At 38.6% G+C, this 25,491-nt stretch overlaps 2 protein-coding genes and 1 long non-coding RNA gene across 15 annotated transcripts in view; 2 read left to right on the top strand and 1 right to left on the bottom strand.

Annotated features, from left to right (window-relative positions):
• The window catches only part of PAIP1 (poly(A) binding protein interacting protein 1), a 31,978-nt gene extending 29,671 nt beyond the window's left edge, over positions 1 to 2,307 (top strand). For all 6 annotated transcript variants that reach the window (XM_009208372.2, XM_003899639.4, XM_003899640.3 and 3 more), the window contains exon 11: positions 1,081 to 2,307. In XM_009208372.2, coding sequence (XP_009206636.1) covers positions 1,081 to 1,174 — 94 coding nt within the window. In that variant the 3' untranslated portion in view covers positions 1,175 to 2,307. The remainder of the gene's footprint in view (positions 1 to 1,080) is intronic.
• Positions 1 to 10,944, bottom strand: LOC103885075. Its single transcript, XR_001903373.2, has 3 exons — positions 10,911 to 10,944; positions 10,667 to 10,746; positions 1 to 109 (listed from the first exon to the last, which is right to left on the bottom strand). It is a non-coding gene; the product is annotated as an uncharacterized LOC103885075 (long non-coding RNA).
• C5H5orf34 (chromosome 5 C5orf34 homolog) overlaps positions 9,748 to 25,491 on the top strand; it is a 25,349-nt gene continuing 9,605 nt past the window's right edge. The window contains exons 1-7 of one of the 8 annotated variants that reach the window (XM_021939354.2): positions 9,748 to 10,120; positions 14,921 to 15,010; positions 15,356 to 15,474; positions 16,904 to 17,550; positions 18,758 to 18,811; positions 19,539 to 19,634; positions 20,813 to 20,936. In XM_021939354.2, the coding sequence (XP_021795046.1) occupies positions 15,454 to 15,474; positions 16,904 to 17,550; positions 18,758 to 18,811; positions 19,539 to 19,634; positions 20,813 to 20,936 (942 nt within the window). In that variant the 5' untranslated portion in view covers positions 9,748 to 10,120; positions 14,921 to 15,010; positions 15,356 to 15,453. The other 7 variants (XM_017959524.3, XM_017959525.3, XM_017959521.3 and 4 more) reach the window with 7 other exon arrangements.

Below are 25,491 nucleotides of genomic sequence, written 5' to 3' on the forward strand. Positions count from 1 at the left end.
AAGATAAAGTTGTTCTTGGCATTGAACTTCAGGTTATCCTCTTAAGTTTGTTTGGTAAGCATCATATTCTCTTGCTCTAAGGAGCTCATGGTTATTTAAACACATTGCCCTGTATTAGAAATGGGGAAGAAACAGAAAAGAACTCATCAGCAGTTGGTAGGATTGGCAAGATTGTTTTTTCATGCTTGTAGGTGGAAGGGATTGGATTATTGGAGGGGTGGGGAAGGTGTAGATAGAATCATGTTGTGGAGGAAAAGCATAGAAAAGGGGGTAAGACCTGGAGTCAAATTCTGGGCCCGCCACACACTTAAAATTTTACATTGTTCATTTAACCTTCCAGAGTCTTTCTATTTTCCATCTCCAAAATGAAGATGATCATAATGCATATCTTTTTAAGATGGCTATGGACATTCAGTAAGAATGTGTAGATTAAATCCTTAATTGTACACTTTAAATCTTTCCCCCTGTAATTAACTATGGGAAACCTTGCTTTCCACCATTTTAAACTACCCAATAGTTGAAAAAAAATCTGGAATAGATGATCTCAAAAGTAGCGTCCTATGAAAATCTGATTCCAAATAAACGGGAATGTGACTAAATTGTCATCATGGGAATAACCCAGCAGAAATCATAGCAGGAATAGCACTTTCTGTTATTAAGTAGACATAAAATATTAGTGCATCACTAGAGGTGAATGGCATATTTGAAATTATGTTCTATTAATAGTTATATTCTAATTGTTTATTGGTAAGGTAAATTTATTAATATCAATCTTGAGCCCCAAGTTTATATGTCAAGCCTTTGATTAACTTTCAAGTTACAGAATTTAACTTATGTCTAAAAGTATATATATGCTTTACTGTAATTTCAGATACAAGGGACTCAGAATCTGTAAATTTTTACCTATCAAATTAAGCATTTGGTTGTCCAAAGACTGCCATTAATGTAATTCTAAAGTTAGGCTTGTGTTCTATATAACTCAGTCTAGGAAAATTGTATTACATTTTTTTTTCATGTTTAGCATCTTATTTTCTGAATTGAAAAACCTTACACTCTTATGAATCATCTTTGCTTTTACAGATACTTGGATGATATTGATGATGAGATGGACCCAGAGATAGAAGAAGCTTATGAAAAGTTTTGTTTGGAATCAGAGCGTAAGCGAAAACAGTAAAGTTAAATTTCAGCATATCAGTTTTATAAAGCAGTTTAGGTATGGTGATTTAGCAGAACACAGGAGAGCAAGAAAATGTGTAACACCTATACCAAATTAAGGATGTTGAGTTATGTTACTAATGTATGCAACTTTAATTTTGTTTAACACTATCTGCCAAAATAAACTTTATTCCCTATAACTTAAAATGTGTATATATATAAAATAGTTTATTATGTACAGTTAATTCTACTGTTTTGGCTGCAATAAAATCGATTTTGAAATAAATGAAATGTTGAAAATTTTGCTAGTTGGTTAGATGCTTATCCTTTAAATTCTACTTTTCTTGAGGAGAAAAAGTCTTCGTCTGGAAATACATATTACTGCAAAAATGTAGCATCCTTTTTTAGGTAGGAGTATTATGGCTTTCATTTTAGTTTTTACGTTTAGTGTCCCAATGAATTGAATTTCCAATATGAATCATAATCTTGAAAATCTTTAGCACTAAAGTCTTGGAATGTATCAACAACTGACTTACATATGCAGATGCTATTTGATACCAGGGGCTTTTTAAATGTCATGGGGCGGCGGGGGGAAAAAACCCTAACTTGGTGAACTCCCAACTAAACAACCAAGACTTCACTGAAGATTTATTCCAATTCTAGAATTGTTTTTTTTTTGTTTTGTTTTGTTTTCTCAACTGACCAAATTCATTACTTTAAAGCCTAGAACATTATTCTGCTTTATTTATATGGCTTTCTCACTTTTATTTTGTAGCATGGGTTGCATCGACTTTTTTACTAGAGAATTTTACTAGATATTTGTCATTCAAGTTTTCATCTGCTTTATAATTGATACACCTTGAGGGTCACTTTTCTAATACTTTTACTATAATGTGGTACCACCTCAGCCCTAATAAATAATATTTTTACCTAATGTCAGATCTTTTTCCAGCTAACTAAAAATAAAACTATGTACAAAAGGATTGCTTGTAAATATGCATGTAAATAGTTCTGTTAATAACCCACTGTTTTACATTTGGTACATCTGTGTCTGCTAATATAGTTAGCTTTCTCACTTTTCTGCTTGTTTGTTCAGTCTGAATTAAAATTAGACTTTGAAAATAAAGCTTAAATAGTTCTGTTTCCTCTAAATTTTTGAAGTAGTATCTGGTATTTTAAATAATTTGCTGTTGAACTTGTTTATATGACATAATGAATTTACTTAATGGTTTGAAATCAAATCAGAAGATATTTTATTCATTCTCTGAATAAGAATTCATTAACAAGTCTACCTTGAAAAACTAGCAAATATAAGACATTAAAACTTTAAAATTCCTTCTGTAAAGGAAATATGTATGTAATTGTGGTTTTCAGAAGTTGTAGTAATAAATATTTTTTTCAAAATGGCTCCTGTAACATGGCAGCTATTAACATAATCTGCAGTTCTCTAAAGATAGCACTGACTATAATATTGGAGGGAGAGGACGTGTAGAGAAGGGGTGGTACCTTAGACCAGGGACAAGGAATGCTAACTACATATACTTGAAACTTCTAGCAGCTGCTCTGTGAGTAACCATCCAGTATTTGCTCTACTCACAGTAGCTACCAACAAAATCAGTATCTGTTCCCGGTATTACTGACGCTTAATTTTTAAAAAAGCACAGAAACCTAGCGTCTTAAAACAATCATTTTATTATGCTCGTGGACTTATATGGTTCAGGAACTTGGAGAGAGTACAATGGGGATGGCTTTTCTCTATTCTGTGATGTCTGAGGCCTAGGCAAGGAAAACTAAGGGCTGAGGGTAATTTGAACATCTGAGAGCTATAATCATCTGGATTCATGGTACTGAGATGACTTAAAGCCAAGACTAGATTGGAATGGTTCACCAGAATTGTATACACTTGTCCATGTAGCTTGGACTTCTAACAGCATGTTGCCTGGATTCTGAAGGGCCATTTCAAAAGACCCAGAAAGCAGCTGCATTTGGAAGTTATACGGCATTAGTTCCATTATATTCTCTTGGTCCTAAGGGACTCACTAAAACCATATCAGATAGGAGGCCATCAAGGAGCATGTGGCCATATTTTAAAACTGATGGCTTGAGCCTGGTGGTCTTTGGTTGACCAGACTTTGCATAATTGACTACAACAGTACATAATGAAAGGAAGAGTTGCCCCTGTCCACAATTGTTGGCCTTTAGAATTGTCATGCCTTAAATAGAAACATGTCAGTAAGTCTTGAGGAAAGATCATTTTCCAATGAGCAAGGACACAGAGCTGCTAGTAAATATAATCTTGTGTCTGGCAACAAAACGCAAATATTGGTCTTAACCTAGAAGTCATGTCATCAACTCTGACCCTCTGTCTTTATGTTGTTAATGCTCTCCAGCCGTAGACTACCAGGAACACACCTGTACCTGAACATGTTGAGCTTATTGGGTTTTGTTTTTGTTTGCTTTTTTTTGTTTTTTGAGGCAGAGTATTGTTCTTGTTGCCCAGGCTGGAGTGCAGTGGCATGATCTCAGCTCACCTCAACCTCCACCTACCGGGTTCAAGCAATTCTCCTGCCTCAGCCTCTCAAGTAGCTGGGATTACAGGCATGCACTACCATGCCCAGCTAATTTTGTATTTTTAGTAGAGACTGGATTTCTCTAGGTTGGCCAGGTTGGCCTCGAGCTGCCAACCTCAGATGATTTGCCCATCTGGACCTCCCAAAGTGCTGGGATTACAGGTGTGAGCCACCTCGCCCAGCCTGAGCTTATTGTTGCAGTGAAGAACATACACCTTGTGGGAGTTGTGGGGTGCATCACTAAGAGTGTGTTAGAAAGAACCTGTGATAGGATTTGGGCTTTGGTTTGGTGATTGGGGGATGGTCTAAGAAACTTGAAGTTCACTCTAGGCTGGGTCTTGCCAGAAAGCAAGCTTAATTCTATAATTAGGTACTTTATTAAATCTTTAGGGAGGACAGATGCATATGGATTAAGTTGTACTTTAGGGGGAAAAATCATTCACATTTAATGAGAGGAGGATGTTTGGTATGAAAGTAAACTCTAGGACTCAAAAAGTGGCTTAAACTGAAAAAAAAAGCTCCACCACTGACTGTCAGGGGGACAGGCAGATAAAGGCAGCTGCAACGTTAACATGAAATCGTTGGGTCCTGCAGCAGCTATAAAATACCATCATGACTCCCTCCTTATGTGACCACTGCTTTGCTGGCTATGACACCCTTAGACTTACTTTGCTATAACCCATCTACTACTGGGGATATCCAGTTGCTAAACTTGCCCTCACCTCATTGCAGCACCCTAGTTAATTCTCACATCTAATCTTGCTACAAAAATAGCATCCAACCCAGAACTGGTCTCCTTTCCCTTATAGCTTGCTCAGAACCCTACATTGGGAACCCAAACCTTACCAAAGATGGCACCCCCTGCCCTTTTGTGGAATGCACCATCTTTGCTGCTTCTGGTTCCCTTGCTTGCAAATCAATAAATGATTTTGTCAGAAGACAGGCTTGAGCCTGGTGATGTTTGGCGGACTAGACTTCAGCAGATGTAAATAATTTAAGCTCACGTATGCTGCTGCTGTATTGTGTCAGCCTGGCAAAATACCAGCCCTGGATGAACCCAACACTACTTCTGCATCCTTGCAGCTGGAGGTCATGTTTCTGGTAGGTTTTTATCACTGTAAATTCATGTTCAGCACATTGAGTTAGGCTGTCAGTACTGCCAACAATCTTAATGTACTTCTCTTCAATCCTTCTGTAACTATTTCAAACCCTTTTCACTCTAAAGGCTTTTTCACCCCATAACTAATTACTTCGCAGGGAAACAAAAAAACGTGATACCCATGTACACAAATGCATCTGCATTCACTTCATCCCTCCTCTTCCTGTACAGGAAGAATCCCTCCTCTTATTAAAGGCCAGTTATTCAACATGTGCTGGAATCCTATCTCCTCTCGTTCTCTCATGGAGTCTGTTGTTACTTGGTCTGTATTTTTCCTCTCTTTCTCCATTCGCTCTTTCCATGGATTGTTGAACACGCCATTCTCATCAGAAGAAATCTGCTTCTCATATTTCTCTCCAACCACAGTCCTATCTCTGCTTCACAGTCGGACTTCTCAAGTGTCTTCCCATGTTTTCCATGTCCTTGCCTCCTATTTGCGCTTAAAACCCACTATGGCTCCTGCCCCCAGTATATACAGTGGCCCTCACTAGAGTCACCAATGACCTCTATGTCACCAAGTTCTGGAGAGACTTCATTCTTAGCTTATCCTATGGCAACATGTGACATTGTTAAGTGACACTAAAATTGAAAACCTCAGGCCGGGCATGGTGGCTCACACCTGTAATCCCAGCACTTTGGGGGGCCGAAGGCCGAGGCAGGCGGATCATGAGGTCAGGAGATCGAGACCATCCTGGCTAACACGGTGAAACCCTGTCTCTACTAAAAATGCAAAAAATTAGCCGGGCATGGTGGGGGGCACCTGTAGTCCCAGCTACTCAGGAAGCTGAGGCAGGAGAATGGCATGAACCTGGGAGGCGGAGCTTGCAGTGAGCCGAGATTGCACCACTGCACTCTAGCCTGGGTGACAGAGTGAGACTCTGTCTCAAAAAAGAAAAAGAATAAACCTCTAGGCATTTAGGACACAGTTAACTTGCTTTCTATCTTTATGCTGTTCCTCATCAATGCTTTTGTGGGCTTCTCTTCCTTTACCTAATCTGTACATACTAGTGTTCTTCAAAGTTCAGTCCTAAACATTTTCTCGTGTCACAATAGTCTTGGACTATGTCATCCTCTCCTGTAGCTTCAGTTAGCAGCTATCAGCCAGTGACCTCCAGATTTGTTTCTATCTCCTGATTGCAGACCTTTACTAATTTACCATTTCCACCACGTGAACTAACAAAATTTAAATCATGCTATCACTAAATTTGCTCTTCCTTTTAACATCCCCCTCATCAGTAGCACTGCCACCTATCCACTTGTCCCAACCAGAAACCCTGGCATTGCCTATGACTCCTACCCCTCCCTTAGCCCCAAAGTTCAACCATCACCAAATATAGAGTCAGTCTCCTACATATTTCTTGGAGCTGTGCTCGTCATCTTCACTGCCCGGGTCCTGCGTCCAAGCTGCCATGATCTCTACTGTTGCTTTTTCAAAAGCCTTCTACTGGGCTATCCATATCAACCCTTGCATCCTATAATCCTTTCTCCACTTCGCAGTTCCAAGAATCTTTCTAATGTACAAATAGCATCACAAAACTCTGTAGTAGACAGGATTTCTATATAGGAGGTTCTTAGACATTGGAAGGTAAAAGGTGGGGGTGGAAAAGGACTTAAGTTAGCATTATATAATACAAACTGATGTTACAGGTCAATGAAAATGTGATCATCTAAGGAGGCCTTTATTTACACCTCATGTAAGATATCAATTTGCATATCAGCCTTTTTAAAATGGAGGTAAATTAGAGGTTTAGGTTGCCCCCATCCTGTGGTGCTGCCACGTTTGCTTAAACACCTTGTTTTTTTGTTTCACTTCGTTTTGTTTTGAGATAGAGTCTTGCTCTGTCGCCCAGGCTGGAATGCAGTGGCATGATCTTGGCTCACTGCAACCTCCCCCTTCCAGATTCAAGCAATTCTCCTGCCTCAGCCTCCTGAGTCGCTGGGATTACAGGTGCCTGCCACCATGCCCAGCTAATTTTTGTATTTTTAGTAGAGATGGGTTTTCACCATGTTGGCCAGGTTGGTCTCAAACTACTGACCTCAGGTGGTTCGCCTGCCTCGGCCTCCCAAAGTGCTGGGACTACAGGTGTGAGCCACCAGGCCTGGCCTACTTAAACACCTTGTAATAAACAATTATACCTCAATAAAGGTGTTTAAAAACAAACACAAAACACAACTTGGCCAAAAATAGAGACCTCTTTTTTTCCTAATTTGGTGTCAGAGAATATAAATTTTGAGTCCATAAATCCCTAATGTTCCGTAGTCTGCCTGCCTACCTCTATATCCCACTCCAGGAATCCCTCCCATTCAGGCCTGTTTCCTCCCTAACTATGCTTAAACCACACTTGCTTTCTTTCAGTCCTTTTAAAGGGAAAGCTCTTTTCCCTTGGGCCTCACAGCCTTAACACAGGGACCTTAACCTCTGCTTGAAATACTTTTCCCCCTACTTTACCTGACTAACACGTACTTAAATTCCAAACTTCAGTGGAAATATTTTCTCAGCTTAGGTTAAATCTGCTCATTAGAGGTATACCATGGAGATATTGCTAGTTCCGTTCCAGACTACCACAATAAAGCAAATATTGCAATAAAGTAAGTTGAGAATTCTTTGGTTTCCCAGTACGTATAAAAGTTATGTTTATACAATACTGTAGCCTATTAAGTGTGCAAAAGCATATTTTTTAAATGTACATACCTTAATTTAAAAATTCTTTATTGCTAGAAAATACAAATGATCATATGAGTCTTCAGTGAATTGTAATCTTCTTGCTGGTGGAGGGTCTTGCCCTAATGTTGATGGCTGTTGACTGATTCGGGTGGTGGTTGCTGAAGGTTGGGACAGCTGTGGCAATTTCTTAAAATAAGCCAACAATGAGGTTTGCCTCTTCCTTTCAAGAAAGATTTATCTAGCATGCAATGCTGTGTGATAGCATTTTAATCACAGTAGAACTTCTTTAAAAATTTGAGTCAATCATCTTAAACCCTGCTGCTGTTTTATCACCAAAGTTTATGTAATATTCAAAATCCTTTGTTGTCAACAATGCTCAGCATCTTCACTAGGAGTAGTTTCCATTTCAAGAAATTACTTTCTTTGCTAACCCATAAGAAGCAACTCAGGCAGGGTGCCGTGGCTCACGCCTGTAATCCCAGTACTTTGGGAGGCTGAGGCAGGTGGGTCACAAGGTCAGGAGTTCGAGACCAGCCTGGACAGCATGGTGAAACCCCGTCTCTACCAAAAATACAAAAAATTAGCCGGGCATGGTGGTGCATGCCTGCAGTTCCAGCTACTCGGGAGGTTAAGACAGGAGAATTGCTTGAACCCAGCAGGCGGAGGTTGCAGTGAGCTGAGATTGTGCCACTGCACTCCAGCCTGGATAACAGAGCAAGACTCCATCTCAAACAAAAAAGCAACTCATCCATTCAAGGTTTATCAGGAGATTGCAGCAATTCAGTCACATCTTCAGGCTCCTCATTCTAGTTCTCTTGCTGTTTCCATCATATCTGCAGTCACTTCCTTCACTAAAGACCTGAACCCCTCAAACTCAACCATGAGGATTGGAATAAACTTCTTCCAAACTCCTCTTAATGTTGATATTTTGACCTCCTCCCATGAAGCACAAATGTTCTTAATGGCATCTAGAATGGTGAATTTTTTCCCAAAGGTTTTCAATTGATTTTGCCCAGATCCATTAGAGACAATCACTCTGTATGGCAGCTATAGTCGCACGAAATGTATTTTTTAAATAGTAAGACTTGAAAACCAAAATTACTTCTTGACTCATAGGCTGCAGAATGGATGCTGTGTTAGCAGGCATGAAGACAACATAAATCTTGTACATTCTCATCAGAGCTCTTAGATGACCAGGTGCATTGTCAATAAGTAGCAATATTTTAAAAGAAATCTATTATTCTGAACGTCATTTTCAACAGTGGGCTTAAAATATTCAGTAAATCATACTGTAAACAGATGTGCTGTCATCCAGGCTCTGTTGTTTCTTGAGCACAGGCAGAGTAGATTTAACATAATTCTTAAGGGCCTTAGGATTTTGAAATGGGAAATGAGCATTGGTTTCAACTTCAAGTCACTAGCTGCATTAGACCTTCACAAGACAATCTGCCTGTCCTTTGAAGCTTTGAAACTAGGCATTAATTTCTCTCTGACTATGAAAGTCCTGGATGACATCTCCCACTAGAAGGCTGTTGCATCTACATTAAAACTCTGCTGTTTAGTTTGGCCACCTTCATCACCGATCTTCATTAGATCTTCTGGATAACTTGCTGCAGCTTCTACATCAGCACTTGTGGCTTCACCTTGCCCTTTTATGTTACAGAGATGGCTTCTTTCCTTAAACTTCATGAACCAACTACTGATAGCTTTAAACTTTTCTTCAGCTTCCTCACCTTTCTCAGCCTTCAAAGAGAGTTAGGGCTTTGTTCTGGATTAGGCTTTGGTTTAAGGGAATGTTGTAGCTGGTTTGATCTTCTATCCAGACCATTCAAACTTCCTCCCTATCAGTAATAAGGCTGTTTTGGTTTTTCTTATTATTCATGTGTTCACTGGAGTAGTACTTTTAATTTCCTTTAAGAATTTTTTCTTTGTATTCACAACTTGGCTGTTTGACAAAAGAGGCTTAAGCTTTCAGCCTATCTTGGCTTTCAACATGCCTTCCTTACAGGCTTAATCATGCATTTCCAGCTTTTGATTTAAAGTGAGAGACATACAACCCTCCGACCGCTTTTGCCTAGGACACCGGAAATAAAAATCAAAGACAAGCCCAAGGGATTCCCGACAAGGAACCACCCGCCGCGGGATTCCTACACGTCTTCCTGCTCCGCCCTTCGCAGGAAGCGCAGAGAGAGCAGCCCCCGGAATGGAGGGGCGGGACTTCCGGTCTTCCCTGCAGTGGAGTGGTGAAGCGGGTCCTGGCAGTGCTGGTTTTGAAAGGCTGCTCTGCTGTTTGCGTTTTCTCTTAATAGTTAAGTTGCTGCTGTCTCCGCTTTCCTTTTACCTGGCGGGGATCTTGGTCACGACACTCCCTGCGACCTTATTCCTCTAGGGTTGTGATTTTTTTCTTTCATCAAGAAATATCACTTGTTGATAATTTGTCAAACTCAAGAAACCCCTGGAGAAGCAGTCCTTGGCAGGCGCGGAGGCTGCGGCTTCCAGAGCATTTTGGCAAATCAAAGCCAGGGACCGTTGCTGGGCCTCATTTCCGCAACTTTTCGGCTGGGAACTGCTGTGAGTGGAAGACTTTGGGTGGTTGTTTTGATAAGATTCCTTCTGTAACTAGAGACTATAACATTTTGAAAGAAATGAGATTCTCATTCATGTCAAGAACAGACTTGCGGATTTTTGAGTGTTAAACATACCCTGAGGTAATGTGGTGGGTGGTGAGAACGCAAGCGGGAACGAGACAGTAGAGATGAGAATGGCCGTGTGGGTAGGAGCTGGGTTATACTTTCTTAAGGTATGCCAAGAAGCTTAGTCATTACACTTTTTTCTTGTGTATGCTTGATTCAACTTAGAAAACCGCCTCAATAAAGCTGTTAAGAAAAGAAACGAAAAAAAGATTTGGCCAAAAATAGACTTTCTTTTTCCCAAATTGGAATCAGAAAATGTCTTCCACCTATGTATCAACACCCGTTTTTTCCCCTAAAATACCAAGTAGACATATCGGATATATACGTGTGTGTTTATATATATCTGTAATCTATATTGCCATTTGATAAGTACGTAAACAAGTGATGTAAAGCAGTTGGTATGGTCTGACTTGTGGAAAGTTACCTTTGACATCAATACTGGAGATGGATTGGAGAGAGAAGAAATTTCAGACAGTTGCAGGAGTTGAAGGGAGAGTCTATGGCCTGAAAAAGAAAAAGAGGTAGAGAAAGCCAGGTTCCAAAGACAGAAAATCAACAGGACTTGTTTACAGGGGCATGGAGTGGAAAGTCAAGTTTTAGAATATTGGCTACTAGCAATGAGACAGCATTAATTCAAATTGCAAATTCAGGAGGAGCAATTTACTTACTTTTCGTCGTTCAAATATTTATTGTGCCGTTACTATTTGCCTAATACTTTTTTTTTTTTTTTAAACGGAGTCTCGCTCTGTCGCCCAGGCTGGAGTGCAGTGGCGCCATCTTGACTCACTGCAAGCTCCGCCTGCCGGGTTCGCGCCATTCTCCTGCCTCAGCCTCCCGAGTAGCTGGGACTACAGGCGCCCGCCACCATGCCCGGCTAATTTTTGTATACTTAGTAGAGACGGGGTTTCACCATGTTAACCCAGATGGTCTGGATCTCCTGACCTCGTGATCCACCCGCCTTGAGCTCCCAAAGTGCTGGGATTACAGGCGTGAGCCACCGCGCCCGGCCCTTTGCCTAATACTATTTTAGATGCCAGAGATACTGTTGCATATAAGACAGATAAGGTGCCTGCTTCAGTTGAGTTTATATCCTAGTGGGAGAAAACAAAAAGCAAGTAAATAAATAATCAATTTTGATGATAGATTCTGTGAAGAAAAAACTTGAAGAGGGATGACAAATGATTGGGAGATGTTTGGGAGTAACTTTAACTTAGTTGGTTGTTAGGCGCTTGAAGGAGTTACATTTGTGCTGAAACCTTGATGATGATAAAGAACCAGTCTTGTGATGAGCCAAGGAAAAGACAAGGCAGGCAGAAAGAACAGTGCAAAGATTCTAAGATGGGAAAGAGATTGTTTAAAGAACATTAAAAATGCCAATGTATCTAAAGTGCCCTGTAGAAGTAGGAGAGAGTTGAGAAATGACATTTGGAGAGGTAGATAGGACCAGATTGTGTGACCTTTGTAGGCCATAGTTTTAGGAGTTTGCATTTTATTCTAAGTGGAAATGGAAGGTATTGGTGGGCTTTAAGCCACAAAGTGATAGATGTGATTTTCATTTTAAAAGATCCCTCTGGGTACTACTGTATGCAGACTGGATTTGAGGGAAGAGATGAGAGTGAAAGTGCAATTAGGGGATATTACAGAAGCCTGCTTTTGGTAGGAGTGATTAAGTTCCATTTTAGTTACGTTGAGTTTGATTTATCTATGAGACGGGGACATAGAGAGCAGTCTAGCAGGCAGCCACCTGAAAGCTCTGTGAGAAGTCGGGTACATTTAGAAGTTCTCTAGAGAAAGAAAATAATTAAAAGTTGTGTGAATCTCCTCAGGAGAGACCATGTGGTTAAATAATTACTTATATCCTGTCATATCCTCAGAAGATTACAGATGATATCACCTACAGCTGATTACATACATTAAAGGGGTAAGGTTAAAAAAAGACAAGGTGGGCCGGGTGCGGTGACTCACGTCTGTAATCCCAGCACTTTGGGAGGCCAAGACGGGCGGATCACGAGGTCTGGGGTTCGAGACCATTCTGGCTAACATGTTGAAAACCTGTCTCTACTAAAAGTACAAAAAATGAGCCAAGCATGGTGGCATGCGCCTATAGTCCCAGCTACTCAGGAGGCTGAGGCAGGAGAATCACTTGAACCCGGAAGGCGGAGGTTGCAGTGAGCCCAGATCGCACCCCTGTACTCCAGCCTGGCAACAGAGTGAGACTCCATCTCAAAAAAAAAAAAAAAAAAAAGACAAGGTGGGGCATAAAAATGACAGGAGTGTTAAGAAGAGATGAAATGTGGACTAAGGTCAGGTCTTGAAGAATCCTTGATTTAAGGGAATAGTGAAGAAGAATGATTAAAAACAGGTAGAAGTGAAGAAGAAAACTGTGGCAGCCCAATGTTGGGGGGAAAAGAGTTTGGCGCAAGGGAATGTAGACAATGCTGTTACACGCTGATGAGGTTTAGTAGGATGAAGACTAAAGTCATTGGGTGTAAGAAGACATTGGTGACCATTGCAAAACAATGTCAGTAAAGAGATAGAGGTGAAAGCTGGATTGCAGTGGATTGAAGATAGATAGGAGAGAAGGTTGGTAGTGAGTGAATACTACACGTGAGCTGTTTATAAGTAGGAAATATGGATAAAGTGGTGGAAGTGTTTTCTATAGAAAGTTATTTTTTTTCTGGCAGGTAAAACTTGGGATTACCTGGGTAGTAGAAAGGGTAATGTAGAAGGGGATGGGGTTAGTGTTAGAAAGGAATAAAAACATTTCATAAGATTGATTGAGTGCCTGCAAGGCAGCATCCACAGTGCTAGTTACTGTCATATTTGTTTTCTCATTTAATCCATACAACAGTCCTGTTACTACTCCCATTTTACAAATGAGGAACAACCTGAGACTTATAGCTAGCTAGTAAATGGTAAGATGTGAATGAAACCCAACTCTTTCATTCCCCTTCTGTCACTGCTATATGGAGAGCATAGGTGAAGACAGTATTTTAGAGGTAGAGAAGAGGAAATTGAATGCAGCTAAATAAGGACAAATCCAAGACAACAGGAGATTAAGTTGCTTGTTAGTAATAAAGAGCTATTTCTTTAATGCTAGGGTAGAGACAGGTTTCCAGGTATTTGGATTTCTTCTTCAGGGTCCTTTTCCCATAGGCCTAATAGTTACCTTCTGCCCGTCTTTTGAATTTGTATTACAAACAATTTGCTGCATTCTTACAGGAAAGGTGGAATTTGCTTATTATTTGAAATTTGAAATGAGATAATGAGCATATAATTTATAGAAATTAAATTTCTTTAGGCCGGGCGCAGTGGCTCATGTCTGTAATCCCAGCACTTTGGGAGGCTGAGGCAGGCAGATCACAAGGTCAGGAGTTCCAGACCAGCCTGACCAATATGGTGAAACCCCATCTCTACTAAATTACAAAAATTAGCCAGGCATGGTGGCATATACCTGTAATCCCAGCTACTCAGGAGGCTGAGGCAGGAGAATTGCTTGAACCCGAGAGGTGGAGGTTGCAGTGAGCCAAGATCACGCCACTGCATTCTAGCCTGAGCGACAAAGCGAGACTCCATCTCAAAAAAAAAAAAAAAAAAAAAAAAAATTAAATTTCTTCTTGGTTATGTTCCTGCATTGGAGTAAACTTCTAGAAATTATAAGCTTCTAAATGGTAAGCATATAATTTACAAAATTTAAATTTCAGTAGAAGTGAAGCTATTAAAATTATAAAGACAGTTATCACTTTATCTCTTCTTGGTTATGTTCCTCCATTGGAGTAAACTTCTAGGGGTTAATTAAGGCATTTTGTTAAGGATGTTCATTTCAGATCTATCAAGTGTAGTTAGTATTTTTCTAACGAAAGTAAATGCAATGGCAATGTCATCTTCTTAGAAAATGCACCGATTTATTTTGATAAAACTTTTTTACATTAAGAGAACTATTTGTGCTATTGTGTTTCCTATTTCATTCAGTCTTTGACTTAGAAGGACATCTTATTCTGCCATAGTAATGGCAGCCGAACTGCGAATGGTACTTTATGAAGATGATTCAGTACAAGTACAATATGTTGATGGTTCCACGTTGCAACTTTCTCCCTGTGGCTCTGAATTTTTATTGGAAAAGTCACCTCCTGTTTCAGCACATCCTTTAGAACAACCAGAAAGAATTCGTCAAAGGACACATTTTGTCATTAGCACTTACAGAGTAAGTAAAGATATCGCATAAAAACTTTTTTGTTTTTACAGACAGGTTTTTGCTCTGTCACCAGGCTAGAGTGCAGTGGCATTACCATAGCTCACTGCAGCCTCAAACACCTAGGCTCAAGTGATTCTCCTGCCTCAATCTCCTTTTACAAGCAAGTTACTCTAGGACTACAGGCGTGCACTATCACACCTGCCTAATTTTTAAATTTTTTGTAGAGCATTGTCTAGCTATGTTGCACAAGCTGGTCTCACACTCCTGGCCTCAAGTAATCCTCCCTTCTCGGCCTCCCAATGTGCCAGGATTACAGGTGTCAACCACCATGCCTGGCCAAAACTACTCTTTGAATACTAAAATACTGTTGATGTGGCTAGAATATGAAAAGTAATTAGTATCATAGATTATACTGTACTGTCATTTTTAATTGATTTTCAAATCATTTTACATTAAGGTTACATTTTATATTTCTTTTCATAGGAGCAACTACAGCGAGCCCTAGATTTTCGAAACTCTTCAGCTACTTACCCTTTTTTATCTGAAACCATCATACCTTCTGAAAGAAAAAAGGTGATTTTTTTAACTTCATTTTTGTTAGTATTATTTGAGGACAAGTAACTAGAAACAGGTAATTTAATGTTTAGCCTTTTTTTCTTTTTCAGGACACTTGGGGATACATTTTTATAAAACATTGAAGTTACATAGTTTATCCCCTTGCCATTTTCTTTGTATCCAAGGATTATAATCAGAATCTTTTAGATTGGTGACTTTTTCATTCTCAGAGGTCTCAAAATTAAGAAATTATGTGACCATTTTCAGTAACAGTGTGGTATTTGTTAATGTATGGTAGAGATCTGTAACTATGGGTATGACCTTTATTATTTTGCTTATATAGTATTTTATTTGGATTTTTAGGAATAATAATAACAACTGTAATTTACTGAGGGTTTACTATGTCCATCAATAATGAATAATACTGGAAATATTTAATAACACCATACTGATCAAAGTGGATGTCCATCCAATCAAAACAGGTATATTGGCTAGATGGCAGCTTTTTTTTATAGACAAGGAAATTATGTCTCAGAGAGTTTACCTAATTTGTCTATGGCAGTTTTCTAAGTGGCAAAGTCAGGATTTGAACCTAGTCTATCTGACTCTGTAAACTCTGTTTCTCAACTACTTTCTGCTGTCTTTCTATGCTGTCAAGATGCTGGCCTGCCGACTGAGTCATTTTATATTGTCTTGTGGCAAAGGAGCCATAAAAAATTATAAGTTGTAACTTAGTCTAGAAGGGTAATTTTCCATTGTGTCTTTTGAGTCACTTTATTCACTGAAACTGCCTAGCTTGTTGCTGATGCTGCAGCAGGATTATTAGATAGTCTAATTCTAAAAGAGGACTTTGATGACTGGATCCTTACAAACCAGCTTTGCTGCCAATAAATACAGCAATTTTAGTGTCCTAACATTGTACACATAGATAGCATGGTAAATTTAGGAAACTTTCTTGACAATAGTTTGTGTAAATGTAAGGTTTTACATAAATGGAATTGAAATGCTAAATGCTTGGCAAAATTAATTCAGTAAAAAACTCTCATGCAGTATCTACTGTTTATATCTTATATGAAAAGACACAACCAACACTGTTACTTGTTATGAGTCTGTTATTAGTCAGGATCAATTTTTCTTTGAGTAATTAAACTTTTTTAAAGTTTCCTCTAAGCCTTCTGAAATTTATTTTAGTGTATGGTGTGCCAGGTACTACCTAGGATGGGTACTTTATAAATGTTGCCTTATTTAGTCCATGCGATAACCCTGCAAGACAGAATTCCCCAAATGCTGTTCAGTAATTCCAGTACTCGTTTAAATAATTTTCTCTTTTCCCCCTTGCTCTGAAAAACTTATGTTATTGCATATAACATTTTAAGATATGATTGAGTTTGTTTTTGAATTTTCTGAGTTGTTCTGTCAATAATTTTTTTGCTAGTCCCATACCATTTAAGCTATGGTTGCTTTTTTTTATTTCTTTTATTTAAAACTTAAACATTTTTAGCTAACATTGCTTTTAATATAATATATCATAGTGCTGGTCTTCCCTTATTTCTAGTTTTTTTCAGAGTAAACTTTTGCAGGGTGAGGGGAGGGGTACAAATCTGTTTATCTCTAGTTCATTGTACATTTAAAACCAAAATACATTTAACACTAAATATGGTCATTTCTCTCATTTTGTGTCTGTGTGTTTTACATCTCTTTTTTTTAAGGGAGATAATCTTAACAATATCAAATATTCTCTGGAAAATCATATATAGGCTGAGATCTGGCCCTCCATTTTTTCATTCTCTCTAGATAGTAAAAGACAAATATTTAAGAGCTGTCTTACACAATACTTAAATATCAAATGTATGGAAAAATTGGACTGTTAACAGAAAATACTCACCATCTCTTTTTCCCCCCTCATTTCAGCATATCTTCATTGACATCACAGAAGTGAGATGGCCCAGTCTTGATACAGATGGTACCATGATATGTATGGAGAGTGGCATTGTGAAGATTACATCTTTAGATGGTCATGCATACCTCTGCCTGCCCAGATCTCAGCATGAATTTACAGTACATTTTTTGTGTAAAGTTAGCCAGAAGTCAGACTCATCTGCAGGGTTGTCAGGAACAAATAATAAAGCCCCAAAAGATAAACTAGTTGAAAAAGCTGGCAAAATCTGTATACATGGAAATTTATCAGGACAGAGACTGAAGAATAAAGAAAATGAGCTTCATTGCCAGATCATGAAATCCAAAGAAACTTTAAAGAAGATGAGTTGTGTAAATGGAACTGAAGGGAGGGAAGAGCTGCCTTTGCCTGGTACAAAACACACATGTGTATACACATGGGTCAAGCAGTGCTGGTCTGTGGCTGCCTGTCCAGAGGAATGGAAATATCCTTTGTCTTTAGCACTTCATTTTCATAAGAAAATCAACAATATGTCTAAAATTGATGCACATATAACTCAGAGTAGATGTTTAACTTCTGATATTTCAGAGGAAAGAGGAAAAATGGTTTCTGTTCTTCCCAGGGCCCTGCCACTCAGCTGTCCAGTTCCACACCTGCACAGGTAATGCAATAATGGCTATTAGTCATGAAGCTTTCATCAGAACCAGTCTTTACCTGGATAATTTTATCTGATACCATTCATAAGGAAAGTTTATCTCATCCAAAATTTTGCTTTTAACTGATAGTAAATAATTTCCCTAGCAAATGTGTTGCTTATGTTTCTTACTCTGTGTCCATGCATTGAGTGTAGAAGGCTGACTCTACATTAGATACTGTGCTAAGTCCAGTGACTGCAGAGATGACTAAGACACAGTCCCTGCTTTATAGCAACTTAGAATCTAGTGGAGGTCACTGTACCTAAAAAGATTATTAAAGTATGCTAAATGATGGGACAGGAGTCCGCACAGGGCTCTGTGGGCCCAGGGGAGCACCTGCTGCTGCTCACTGGAGCCCGTGACCTTGCTTGCTGGAGTGTGGATCTGACACAGTTCTTTTGTCCATACCTAGCTTCAGAGGCTACCCCTCTCTTTGGTTCACTGACTATAAATATGTTATTTTCAAAATGGGTACACATGGAGCAGCTTCTGTAAGGCTAAGTATAAAACTTTTACCTCCACTAAGGATTGTAGATTTGTAACATCAACTTTGCATAAATAGTGCAGTAATAATGATAATAACTAACACTTCCAAAACACTTATGTGCCAGGTACTGTTGGACTTGACCCGTTTGATTCTCAAAGCAACCCCGTGAAGTTAAAAGACATATCATCCCTATATGTAGAGGAACTTGAGACACAGAAATGTTAAATAACTTGAGGAAAGGTACACAGCTAGTACTTGTAAAATTGAGATTTGATCCCAGGCAATATCTGAGTATACATTTGTTATTTAAAACAAAAATATGGGAATGACTGTTAGGCTTGTCATGATTATCTGGTTAAAATGAGAAAAGTATTATGAGTACACATCAAAAGGGAATTATGCTTCAAAAGTAATGATTTTTCAATAACTTATCACTATGTTTAGGTTGAAATCTATGATCCTTCACATAGCTTACCAGGTCTTTTGTGATCTGGTCCCTTCCTATATCTGTAATCTTCAACTCTTTCACTACTCTTGCCCTTGCTTTCTCTATTCTTGCTAAGCTGGACTTCAGCAATCCCTAAAATGCTTGCTCAAGCACTCTCTGACCACTGCTCCTACTCTTTACTCTGCAGGAGCACTCTCCCTTTCTCTCTCTCAACTGTCTAACTTGTGCTCATTTCCAGGTTTCAGCTAAAACCTAACTTCTTTAGAGTGGTTTTCCTGAAGACCCTAAACAAGTTAAGTCTTATATAATTCCATAGCATACAGTACTTGCCTTTTCTTTATACTCAGTGTTTATTATTTAACGTCCCTGCTGAGGGCAGGGACCATGTCTCCTTTTTTTGGTTGTTATATCCACAGTGTGTATAGCACAGTGCTTGGCCCACCATAGATATTTTAGTAATTTTTTTTATTTATTTTTTGAGATGGAGTCTCACTCTGTCGCCCAGGCTGGCACGATATTGGCTCACTGCAACCTCCGCCTCCCAGGTTCAAGCAATTCTTCTGCCTCAGCCTCTTGAGTAGCTGGGATTACAGGCGCATGCTACCACGCCTAACTAATTTTTGTATTTTTAGTGGAGACGGGGTTTCACCATGTTGGTCAGGCTGATCTCGAACTCCTAACCTCGTGATCTGCCCGCCTCGGCCTCCCAAAGTGCTGGGGTTACAGGCATGAGCCACCATGCCTAGGGAATCCAGGCTAAATTGTAAATGTTAGTTAAACTGTTAATTTATGTAATTGTGCTGAGATTCAATAATAAGATTATTGAAAATACTGAAAAAACGTGGAAAAAGAAGACTTGCTTTTATATTTCATTAATATACCTTCATATTAATTTTTATTCTTTGATATAGCGAGTTAAACAAGAAATTAATCCTGTTACAGTAGCACCATTTTCTTGACTTCTAAAGGCAATTATATTGAGCAACCAGAAGTAATAGCTTGTATTTTATCCTTCACAGGTGGAATTTTTGGGATTCACTTTTACAGAGACAATGCGATGAATATTCCTATCCTGAACAAGTAAAAATGGTTTGGTACAAAGGTGTTACATATAGGTAAGGCACCGATGTTGGCTCCTGTGTTGGAGTTAGAGCTGTTTATTGATGTCACAGAGAAGATTGGACTAGCCTTATAGATAGACTCTCAGAAGAGGACACAGTTCTGCTGGGCCAACTGTGCTCCTGTGTTTGATCCTGAGTTTTACAGGTCTCAAAACTAATGTTATTAGTGCACATGAGGGTCTTGTGACTCACTCACATTAACCATTTTTATAAGACTTATGTGGTACCTCCAAAGCCAATGAGGGATCAGTTTGCTAGTGAATGTAACATTCATATCAGTTATTTAGGATACCCCTTCCAAGCACTGGAGGATCAAGTTGTTTGAAATAGTCAAAACAGAATTGCTTGAGCATGGAATTAGAGAAGGTAGATCACCTAAGGGAGATTTTTAGCCTTCATTCACAAAGCAAATGCTCATTGAGTGGCCACTCTGTGCCAACACTGTTCCATTGAATTATCCCTACCCCACAACAAAGGACGCCCTTCTAGTGACTAGAATACTAGTGTTAGCCAGATTGAGAGTTTCACTTCCATGAATAATGCTAGAAGAGCACTGCTAAATTTTTGGAGAGAGAGGGGGCTCTCCTTTTCTATGTGAAGACCTAGACCTATTCCTTCCAACAACATATTCTAACATATATGTTAATAAAATTAACTTGGATTAAGTTTCTCTGTGTTATATACCCAGTACCTTGATTTTACCTGGCTGCTCCAGGTACAGCCACCTTTTCTTAGGGATAGCCCCTTGTACAGATGGCTAATCTTATCCATAAAGTTTTGATTCCACTAGTTTCATTAATCTATCTATTTTCAGGCTCTGGAAAGGTTGTATTTAACTCCTATGCAATAGACTTTGCTTTGGTGACCCTTATATGCCAGCCTTGTGATTAGCAGTGGGGATATCAAGAAGATGATAAGACAAAATGCCTGAATTCCAGAAGCTCTTAGTTTAGTTATTGAAATAAATGCATAAACCAATTCTATTTATCTTTCTGTGAAAAAGTTAACTTAGCTGGTTGGGTTCAGCATATGAAATTATCTGCTTCATTGGACAGGGAAAAAGACTGTGCTTCTTTGCTTAGATTTTGTTGTTTCTGTTTTTTGATGGCTATCTTCATGCATGTTTTAATCTCAAGTGGAAAAAAATTTTAATGGTTATTTCTCTTTCTTAGATTTACCCATCAAAATATGAACTCAATAGAGATTTATCCTGGAGATGGATCTGTTTTCAAATCAGAAGGGGCTTATTTTGGGAAATATTTTACATATTATTCCATTCAAGAAGGATCAGAAGAGGTAAGCCAACAATGAACTCAAGAAGAGTTTTGCTGTATAGCTCTTTCTAAATAATTCCAAATATGTATGGGAAATTTGGTCATTATATAACATTGCTTCCTACTCCCCAGTCAATATAATCTTACTGCCAGCATTGGTACAGTAATTATTAACCACCTTATTTTTACTGTATTTTCACCTGCTATCTCCATTTGCCTAAGCAGTTCACGTTTAAATCAGAAACTTTCTTTTGTCATAGACTTTATCGATGGAAAATGCTGAAACCAGGAGCATTACTTTGAGTTAATACACTACTTTGAATTAATATTTGTACATTAAAAAGCAAAAGCACATTCTTTTTTCCCCACCATGTAATTGTGTATTTTAAGCACCTCTTAACTTCTAAATTTTTATGTACAACTAGACAGTTGAACAAGATTGTTCTCTGTTGCTGAAAACAGTGAAACATAATATGATATAATTACCAGATCATAGTCTTAATAATGTCAATATTTTGTTAATGAGTTTTAATTTGCTTATTGCCACTCGGATATTTGACATCCACCCTTGCATAGCAATCACTATAGTATCACACTACTTTGCATGCTAGAACAAAATAAGTATGTTTTCTGTCTTCATTACAGAGTGGAGTATTTAAATACTAATCAGATTATTAGAATCCCTAGGGAGCAGAGTCAAAAATTGAGACTTTTTTAAACTATGGAAATTTCAAACATATATAAAAGTAGACAGATATAATGGACCTCTATGTACCCATCACCCATCTTGTTCATTTATACTTCCTGCTGCTCCCTCCACTCCCTGTTTATTTTTAAGTAAATCCCAACCAAATATTGTTTTATTCATAAATACTTTAGTATATATTGGAACAGATTCCTAACTGGGGCCTATCTCTAGGAAAGTATTTAGTAAATAAATATTAATTGAACAGTAACTCTTTGACAGGCACTCCAGTAAGCATTGACAAAGATGAAGATGAAGAAGAGTTCCTGCCCTCAAGAGTTCACAGTCTTGTGTTCAGTTAGAGAAGCAAACAAGCAAATGAGATACAAGTGTGCCCAGTAACATGTATACGTATATATGTGTGTATGTGTGTGTATATAGTACATCAGACAATCAAGTGAGCAAGCAAGCAGAGTAGGTATGCATAGTCACATTGCTGACTTCTGTGTATCAAGGGGTTTGCAAAATTGCAAGATAAGAGGAGTGTATCTTCCTGGAGCTTCAATTCTACTCAAAGCTGTTGCGGGAGGGGGTGATAATTTTTATACTGAAGCAAATATATCGAGTAGAAGCGTGAACTTTTGGGTTAAAATGCGTTTGTGGTGGACTGCCTTGGGCTTCACTCTCCAACCTCTGTGTGCAACACATTCACCCTTCTCTGTCTGCTTTAGTGCCAAGATTTAGAAACAATTGACCCTCTTTTGGGGATAAAGTTGTTTGCTCCTTACTTTAACCCAGACTCCAAAATAAATTTCAGATGAATTAAAGAGCTAAATGTAAGAAACCAAACTTTGTAAGTGTTAGAAGAAAATATAGAAGAACAATGTTTAAAATCTCTGGGTAAAGGAGATTCTTCTTAAGTAGAATGCAGAAAACCAGAAGGCGTAAAAGAAAAGTTTGACAAGCTTGAAATCTTCAAACTTATGTTAAATTATAAATATTTAGGCCGGACACTATGGCTTATGCCTGTAATCACAGCATTTTGAGAGAACAAGGTTGGTGGATCACATGAGGCCAGAAGTTCGAGACAAGCCCAGCCAACATGGCAAAACTTCGTCTCTACTAAGAATACAAAAATTAGCTGGGCATGGTGGTGCGTGTGTGTAATCCCAGCTACTTGTGAAAGTGAGGCATGAGAATCGCTTGAACCTGGGAAGCGGAGGTTGCAGTGAGCCAAGATCACACCACCGCACTCCAGCCTAGGAGACAGAGCAAGACTCTGTCTCAAAAAAATTTTTTTAATTAAAAAAAAATTTAGAATTTCTGTTAAAAAGATAAGCAAAGGCCTGGAAGATATTCCACACTGTAAATCAGTAATAGACCAAAAAAACCCAAAATATCCTAATAGAAAAATGGGCAAAGGGTAAAAATGGATTTAGCCATAGAAAAGATAATGTAAATTAAAAAGTCATAATATTTGAAAACATATTCAACTTTACTACTTGCATCAGGGAAATGCAAAAAATCAATGACATACATTTTTCCCTTACCAAATTGTCAATAACTAAAAAGACTGATGGCATCTTCTGCTGGGAAGGGTGTGGGAAAAGGGGTGCTTTCATAGTGTTGGTTGGAGTGTTAATTGGTTCAGCTTTCTTAAAGGACAATTTGATAACATCAAATGAAACTGATGAGAAATTCTGCTTCTCAGTATCTAGCCTAGAAAAATATTTGCACATGTGTTCAAAGAAGCATGGCAAAGGGTGTGTATTGTGGCATTATTTGTAGCAACAAAAAATCAGAAGCAACCTAAATAAATGTTCATTAATAGGGAAATGGTGAAGTGTTATTATTATCAAATTATGGGAATGGTGTGCAGTAGTTGAAAAGAATGAGGTAGATGTTGATGCATAGAGTAATAGATTCTGGAAGATCTCAAAGATATTGTTGAGTGAATAAAGAAACTTGCGTTAGAACACGTACAATGATATCTTTTGTGTAAAGAACAAAAAATAAACCCCATACCTGTATAGTACTTTCTGTAATACACATGCACAAGCACAAGAAAGGATCCTGGGCAAATACACACTGAAGTAGCTACCTTTGGGAAGGATTGTGGGATTTTGTGAGGGAGGAGAAGTCAGAGAGGACTCAATTTTCATACTTTTTGAACTTTTTTTTTAACAAAAACGTAATTTATTATTTATTGTGTAATTAAAAATTGAAATAGGAAAGACTGACAAGTACTCACAGTGTAAGTACTTCCATAGAGACAAGAACTTGGTGCTTTGGGACCACATAAGAAAGGGCACCTGACCCAGTGTTTGAGGCTCCAGAAACAACTCCTGAAGGAAGACTTGGCTAAGCTAGGATCTATAATTCCAAAGGAGGAGTTGTACAAAAGACAGATGGAGGTAGGAGGAGCATATAGCTAAGGGAACAATTTACTTTCTCAACTCTTTGCATGGCTGGCTTCTTGTCACTCAGATTTCTATCTAAATGTCATCTCCTCACAGAGGCTTTTCCTGACTATTCAAATTAAAGAAGCTACCCAAGACACTCCCTATCATGACATCCTCATCTTTTTTCTTCAAAGCACTGAATATTGGGTGACATTTTCTTAATGATGTATGTTCATTGTCAGCCACACTAGAGTTAAGCCCTGTCTTATTCAACACATTATTATTGCTGGTTCTTAGAACAGTTTATAAATGGCACCGAACTGGACAAAAGAGCCTGGGGCAAGTGTGGAGTGTTGAAGGAAGTGAAAATGTTGTAGTTTGGTAGGCCAAAACATAGATGGGATGCTAGGGGAAATGTCCACAGAAGAAGCCAGATTACTAAGATAGCCAGCTCATAACTGGAGCATAAGAAACCTCACTGCATTTGGGGAACCACTGAAGGATTTCAAGTAGGGAAGTGACATCAGATTTTTGTTAGATTATTTCAGAGGAAGATGAACTGGGTGGGAAAGAGGTAAAACTTGAAGCTGTAGAACCAGTCAGAAGACATGTATAATAGTTCAAGTGAAAGCCAGGCAGTGGTAGGGAAAATGGAAAGAAATATTAAGGAGACAGAACTGATTGCTGACTGGACACTGAGGATGAGGAAGGAGTTGAAAGCGATGCCAAATTATTAATAAACCAGTGAATGGTGGTGCAATTTTTGGTGTGAAACCAAAATTTTTATCAAATCTAAATTTTTTTGATGATGGCTTTTTTTTCTTTTGAGCCTACCATGAGATGTCAGGTAAAGAAGGATTTGAGATTATTAAAATTCAACTATGTCTCAACCCCACCTGCCTAATAGATTATAAGACACTCTTAATTGTAAGATGGATCCAGATTTCAGAGAGGTTAAATTGTGAAAAATAAACATTTTAGAGTTGATGAAATAGGGTCATGGAAATAAGAACCCAGAGGGAACTCAATATCCAGTAGAGAAAGACATAAATAATTAAAATGTGGTATTCTGAGTGCCTCCCATGTGCTAAGCACTCTGCTAATAAATGACGATGATACAGACATGAGCAAAACAGACACAGCCCCTTCCTTCATGGAGCTGTATTCTAACAGGGAAAACAGACATTAAGTAAAAAACTATTAAACTGAAGTTGTAATTAAGACCAAGAGGCAGGATTAGAGGGAACTGTGCTTGTGGACATAATTAGGGGATTTCTTCTAGTCTATGGGACCTCTGCAATGGCTTCCCTGAGACGGAAGGAAAAACAGGTGTTAGCCAGGCAAACGGAGGTGAGGGAGGAGGGAACTGAGTTCTAGGTAGAGGGAACAACATGATAAATGACATACCAAAGGTAAATACAGCGTAGAGAAAGTGAAAGTACAAATTTTGAAATAACACTAATTGCAGTTTTAACATAGTGATGTTGAGA

Source organism: Papio anubis, chromosome 5 (genome assembly GCF_008728515.1).
Source record: "Papio anubis isolate 15944 chromosome 5, Panubis1.0, whole genome shotgun sequence".
NCBI classification, from domain to species: domain Eukaryota; kingdom Metazoa; phylum Chordata; class Mammalia; order Primates; family Cercopithecidae; genus Papio; species Papio anubis.